General features: G+C 37.3%; 1 protein-coding gene across 3 annotated transcripts in view; it reads right to left on the reverse strand.

Annotated features, from left to right (window-relative positions):
• The window catches only part of LOC144964651 (opioid-binding protein/cell adhesion molecule homolog), a 68,487-nt gene that overhangs the window by 19,643 nt on the left and 41,344 nt on the right, over nt 1-7,500 (reverse strand). For all 3 annotated transcript variants that reach the window (XM_078899141.1, XM_078899142.1, XM_078899143.1), the window contains one exon: nt 3,740-3,843. In XM_078899141.1, the coding sequence (XP_078755267.1) occupies nt 3,740-3,843 (104 nt within the window). The remainder of the gene's footprint in view (nt 1-3,739; nt 3,844-7,500) is intronic.

Genomic DNA, 7,500 nt, shown 5'->3' on the forward strand with positions numbered 1-7,500 from the left:
TGCTATTGGTTTTGGACAGCCATTTTGGTGATTAGTTCTCACTAAATGATATGAGTCAGACAAAAGATAGTATGCACTTGGCTAAGAAGCTCACAACATTGCCATCCGGAAGTGTAACGGACCAACACACAAAACTATATATAGAATGAAGTTGACGTCATCGGGTCTTTGTTATTGTTTTTTGTCATCCACGTTTATGAGTGATTCTCACTTTACTGTATTGTCCAGACCATAAGCGTTCAAGGTTACACATAGTTTTGTGTGTTGGTCCGTTATACTTCCGGATGGCAATGTTGTGAGCTTCTTAGCCAAGCGCACTCTATCTATAGATCATCCCCATTGAGTTCTTGCACTTTATGAAACGCAACTTTTGTTTTCTGCTTGCAAAATCGATAATGCATTATATACCTCACCGAGCACACTTAAATCTATAAAACTTTGACAAATTTGGAATATTCTTTATCGATCGGCATAGATCTGCAGATGAATTTGTCAGACCAGAATGAGATAAAAACGTTTTGCATATTGTATTGATGCCTTGCGCTCGGCCAAAATGCTCACAACATTGTCATCAGGAAATAACGTACAAATGCACAAAACCATGTGTAATCTTGAACGTTTATAGACTGATTAATACAGTTTAGTGAAAACTAATTATAAAATGGCTGGCTAAAAACTATAACAAAGACCTGAGTGACGTCAAATTCGTGCTAACTATATAATGCTCGCCATATCAGGATGGAAAAATAAATAGATGATATAAAACACGGACGTAGAACGCTGTTTGGCAGTGATGTTTTTGATAACAACAAACAAACAACTACAAAAAAAAAAACCCAACAAAAAACAAATTAAAAAAAACAACAACGCCCCCCCCCCCACAAAAACAGACCCCCCCCCAACCCCCCTCCCCCCCCTCCACGAAAAACCCAACAAAATAAAACAACAACCCCCCTCCCCCCACCCCTATCTCCGCAGTAAAACCTCGACTCATCATCCTGTCCAAATCCTAAAAAGTTGCTCGATGTCAACTGCTGAGGCTTCCATGATTCCCCCTTGATTCAAATCTATGCCTCCATAGTGACTTTCCACTAGGTTATCAGTTTATCGCCCCCGCCCCCCACCCCCCACACACATATTCCTCTCTCCCCCATTACCTGTCCATACATTATTTTCATTGATATTGAACGGGATCGGAATTAATGACGAAAATCAAAGAGCGAGATATCTCTTTCGATCAAATATCATAGAGGAAATCAATACGCGACACGTCAAATAAATGTCGTATTTGATGGAAATTGGTGCTAGCCCACTCTGACAAAACACATTTTTCTCATTTTCAACAAAAAATATTTTACTTTAAATTTCCATTATGTGGGGGTGGGGGTGGGGGTCCCGATAGATCAGTTGATAAAGCACTCGTTTCACAAGCAAAGGTACCGATATCGGTCTCGGTTATGGTCAAGAGTTTTTTTCTGATCCCCCCCCCCCATCCACCTAGTAGTTATTGGGTAGCTGGATCTGTTCGATATGGCGGAAAGTGCTTTACGATAGATGAGCGTCCTATCCAAAAGGTAGAAAGTAATTGCTGTTGTCCGTTTCACGCTATAGAAACCAAAATAACCGAATACACTTCGGCTCTATGAGCCCAATGGCTCTGCATGAAGTACTACTTTTTCCATTATTTGATATGTCCCACAACTTGCCAAAGTCTTAAGCCATGGACCTCACAATACAAAAAAATATGGAGCCGACGTTTTCGCGATTCCTATTGCAATAAAACACAACACTCGATATCAATGGTTTGCTTCTCTTTGGATACGATGCCCGTAAAACTCAAAGTACTTTCTACAAGATTTAACAGACACAGTTACATAATCACTGCTGGTTGGACAGAGGCACCCACGATCGATACGGGTCCCTTTGTTTGTGAAGCGAGTGCTCTACCAACTGAGCTGATGACGTCATAGCTAAGCTATTAAAGGGCACATAGTGGTAAACCTTATATCAATCAAAACTTGAACAAATTCTCCACATATGAAAAAAAATGTATAATGAAATCTCACATAGCTCCCGAGTGATTCAAACAAGAAATGTGACAATAAAAAAAAAAAAAAAAAAAAAGCAACAAAAAAAAAACAAAAAACAAAACAAAACAAAGAAACAAACACACTGTATTTCAATTTCTGCCCAGAAAACACGTTCTTCAAATATCGATCGATTAAAGCGACTCTCATCTTCTCAAAAACTCTCAAACCTTCATGAGAGGCTTCACTGTGAAGTCTTAGGTTTGAGTATTTTTTAACAAGAAGAGGGTCATTTTAAATGATCTATATAATAAGAAGGACGAGTTTTCTGGCCAAAATTTTAAATACGTGTTTTTTCAGAGCAATGCTGATTACTTGATAAAAGACAAACAAAATTAAAGAAGTATCGATAAAACTTAATAATGGGTTCTTGAGTTTAATACAAATGAAAGACAATGATGTTATAACAATGTCCGGAGGGGATGAAAAATTCATCATGAAAGAATTGGAATAAAAATGATTTCAATAGAATGAATGATATTGATACCACTCAGCTTTCTGTTATTGTTTTCAAATCACTAGTTGGGTGAATACTTCTCTCAACCAGACTACCGATGTTAAAGATTTGTGTCTATTGGTTCGATTGATCTGATGGGCAGAACTGGTGAGTGTTTTACTTAAACGCACACCATGAATAAGAAATAAAAATGTATAATGAAGTGATTTATTATGTGGTCTTGTGGTATGACACTCGCCTTTGGATCGGAAGATCCTGGGTTCGAGTCCTGCTCTGAGCGGCGCATAGTTGGGTCATTGGATAGGCTCTTTACTAACATTGTATCTCACCGTACTTAGGTTTAAAATGAGTACTGGCCGTTAAAAGCGATGTCTGTCGAAAAAAAAAACAGAAAGTAATATCGCCTAACATGCCTCGTACTACACGTTATGTATTGCTGCTGTAAAGCGGTTTGAGTACTTTTAGTGGATGTTGCGCCATATAAATGCTCCATCTTTATTGAATATCGAGGCAGCATGGAAGGCTGTGTTTTTTAAAGACAAAGACCCAAAGGCAGTGAAATTATAAACGATCTCACCAATCTACTGCCTCCTTGTTTCAAAACTTCGAACAGAAAACAATGGTCTACCTGCAATACAATAAGGTCAATACAGAGTTGTAGTCCTTCAAAGCCATTCGGTACCTCGAGCCGGAATTTATCCCAGTTTCTATAGCGTGAAGCGGACAATATAGCTTAAATCCTTTTGATAGGACGCTAGTCTATCGCGAAGTACTTTCCGCCAGATCTAACAGACTCATATACCCAATTACTGCTGGGTGGACAGAGGGAGGGGGGTCAGGAACAAAATATCGACTTCATTTGGGATCAAACTCAATCCTGTGCTTGTAAAGCGAGCGCTCTACCAACTGAGCTATGGGGACCCCCCTCCCCCCCAAGACAGAGCAAACTAATTTCTAATTGACATCAATTATTGGGATACGAGAATTACCACACTGCCTACTAATGACACCAGACAAGATATAGACCCTATCTTGAATAGTCCAACAACAGCATTGCCTGGAGGCTGGGATGATCCACAGGGTCGATGATCAAAGATAGACAAAAAATTGCAAAGTTGAGCTGGTATGATACCAAATGAAATTACTTCCTCACTAGGTAACGATCCCAAGTCTGTGGTTAGGACCAATTTCTTACCATTTTGTCCTTCAGGTTCTCCACCTCGCATGGCAGCGTCACAGACAAGCCAAGAGATGACGTCATAGATCTATTGGTTGGCAGGAAATACGTCACTCTTGGACCTGAAAATATATAGAGAAAGGACAACATAGAAGTTCTGTTTTTGTTGTGTGATTTGTCATAATCTTGAGAGAGGCTTTTTAAAAAGACATGAGCTATTATTATGCAGCGTTATAATCGATAAGATTGTGACTGAAAGTGAGAATAGGAGTCTCAACCTAAATGAAAAGAAAATGGTAACGATGGTCATTACCCACTGGAAGAAAAACTACCGCCGTGTGGCAAATTGTACAGTTTTCTTGGCACCATCAAGACAGCCAATGGAAGACAAAGAACCTAAGTGAAATGCCGGATTGATCAAGTGAAAGCAGCCTTCCAAACCTTGATCAACATTTTGCGAGACTGAAACAATATGTCAAACACTAAAATACTATGTTGAACACATTTTGACATACTCGTATGAAACAGCGATGCTAGACTAGCAACATTGAGGTGGTGGTGTGGTTCATAAAAAATGCTGTGGAAAAATCCATGGAATATATTATTATGTGAAGGTAAACTTGGTTACCTAGTTAAAGCTGAAATAAAAAAAAACATCTGACCTGGTTGCTACAAAATAGATGGACAGTGTAACGGAATGGCCAGGGACAAAAAGGGACAACGTGGTGCAGAATATGCAGATAACAGTGGAGTGATAAACTTGATCGCCAACACACAGGATAATGATGATGAAGAATATTATCTATTTTTTTCTCAAAACGCGTTAAAAGGACCCTAAGCTAACAACAACACATAACATGGATGGCATGACGATTTTATAACGTTATTATATTTCATCTATATCAACAAAGCTGTTACCGTTTATGTATTCATATTTTGACATCTGTGACAAAATCAAAGAATCGCCAGGGGAGACAGTAACAAAGGCTAGTGGAATACCAACGAGGAGACGAGATGTGGGACCAAACAGACTTCATCAACATGATAATGTTTCGTCACTTAATTGGACATTATCTATAAAACACCGGAGCGACGTCTTCTTACTTGCAGGTCTGATAGCTCAAAATGCTATGTGGCGACGTGCACTTAATTTCAGATCTGATAATCCAATTCCTTATGGGCTCATTGTTGTAATTGAAATTTCCAAAAAGATGACGCAAAATATTGTCCATTACAACAATGTTAAACTAGGCCCATAAGTGGGTTCGGATATCAGGCCTGTATATAATATGTCTATACGTCATTATGGGGTCATTGTTGGAATGGAAATGCTCTCAAACCAACACAAAATATTGCCCACTATTACAATTACTTGCAAATATTTGCATGTAGATTGGAGTGCATTTAGCTCTAACGAAACAGTTATTATGGATTGTCAAATGTTTCACCCATATGATCTTGATAAAAGAGAGAACACTGATATAAAGAACCATTTTTTTAGTGATTTGTTCTCTATATCGAAGTTCCACTGTACTCACAAATGGGAAAGATAATAATACAGAACCTAATATTATTTGGGTATTCTATGCGTGTGCATTATGTAGAAATGTCAGTTATCAATATTATATCAATAATGTTATTTTCCAATGAGTTAAACACGTCTGTGAGTAATCGTGATCGACGACCACTCAGTGTGTCACAGCATTACGTCCTTACTTGGCTTTCATCGTCATCTCAGCATGTTATATCCCTCACCAACCGTGTTGATTGCGCTAGTTCAATTTGTCCTTTATTTATTTCCAAAGAATGAGTTCGTTCAAAATCATAATTTTCTATATTATCTGGTCATAATTGCACAGGCATGACTAATTTTCTCTAAATCTGAGTAATTGCTACTGCCATGCTCTCATAAAACACATTAAAAATGATAATGAGTCTTAGGTTTGATTATTTGACAAGGCGAGAGTCATTTTAAAAGGTGAAGTATTGGATTGGAATTTTCCTGGCCAGAAAACAAAATGTGTTTTGTAAAAGTAGAGCGGTATGCCTTAGGGGCCATTGAAAGAGGAAAGATATGATAATAGGTTGGGATGAAATCTGCCTATATTGTGACCCATCGTCTCAAAACGGTATTATGTTGGAACGAAGCATATGCTTAAAAGCCGAATTAAATGTTAAACTGGTCAAAAATATAAATTGTTGGTATTAGCACCCTAAAATATGGTATCCATTCTCCTAAATAAAACATACAAACTCAACACAAGTCTGATATTTCTGGCTGTAAATTCAATTTTCAACATCATAACCAACCCGACTTAATACCGTTTTGAGGCGAAGGGTCACATATACAATACTGCCTATAAAGGATTAAACATCTCACTTCAAAATCCATATAGACAATCGGGTTGATAAGACAATCATGACATTACAAATCAAAGTATGGATATGAGTGAAGTCTGTATTATGAGAGAATAACTACGGTTACCAATTTGGCACTTTAAATGTTAAATTCAAAGAGATTGGCTTCTTTTAGAGTTGTTTGACATGGACAAATTGAGTTTGACATTATGCCATTTTTAAAAGACCCGACATTTAAATTTCACTTGATTTTACTTTTTTAACACACAAACCCGCACTTCTTACACATCGTATGCTGATTTTAACATCATCTTCCATGTCAGTTTATAAAAACCAGAAAAAAGGAGATAAATGTATCAAACCAACAAAACAAAAACAAAAAACAAAAACAAAATAAAAAAAACAAAAACAAAAAAACAAACAAAAACAAACAAAACAAACAAACTAAAAAAACAACAAAAAAATCCCCCAGACAAAACCACCAACCAACCAACCAACCAACCAATAACAACTACAACGACAACAAAAACAACAACAACAACAAAATAATAACAACAGCAACAAATACAAAATAAACAAAAACAAACAAACCGCACAATCATTTAGATCTACTAATTGCCTACTTTACTCAACGCAGCCAAGACAGTATTATTATTTCAACTATAAAACTTTGAATTTTTCTATAGGTTAGAAAAGTCGTGACGTCACACATTGTACTTTTCCGGTTCCAAAATCATTGGAAGTGTGTACCTAAACAGCCCTTCAGATAATCAATAATGAATAGGCTACATATTGAATCATAAGGCCGCGTAACTATTTAGTAGCAGGATGGATGATCTTTATTATTGACCAGTATATATTTAGACTAGAAAATAAGATATCACTCTGAAACCAAAAGATCAATTACACACGATCTGTATCTAGTCCTCCGAAAGAGCGGTTTTACACTTCCAATGAAATTGGAACCAGTTTTTGACACCGCACTTTTGTTCCCTATTGATATTAATATTAAAAAGATCCCGCCTCCTCTCTCCCCCACCCCACCCCCGCCCACCTCGCCCCAAGTCGTTCAAATGTATTGATGCTGAGATTTCAAAGACGTCTCAAGTTTTAAGCATTTCATAAATGTGAGGGTTATCTTGATATCGATTATATGTGACCCTTCGCCTCAAAACGGTATTAATTCGGGTTGGTTAAGATGTTGAAAATTGAATTTACAGCCAGAAATATCAGACTTGTGTTGAGTGTGTATGTTTTATTTAGGAGAATGAATACTATATTTTAGGGTGCTAATGCCAACAATTTATATTTTTGACCAGTTTAACATTTAATTCGGCTTTTAAGCATATGGTTCGTTCCGACATAATACCGTTTTGAGACGATGGGTCACATATGTGATCAATCGTCTCAAAAACGGGTAA

This window comes from Berghia stephanieae, chromosome 2 (assembly GCF_034508935.2).
Source record: "Berghia stephanieae isolate SIO BIC M18660-M18661 chromosome 2, UCSD_Bste_1.3, whole genome shotgun sequence".
NCBI lineage: Eukaryota > Metazoa > Mollusca > Gastropoda > Nudibranchia > Aeolidiidae > Berghia > Berghia stephanieae.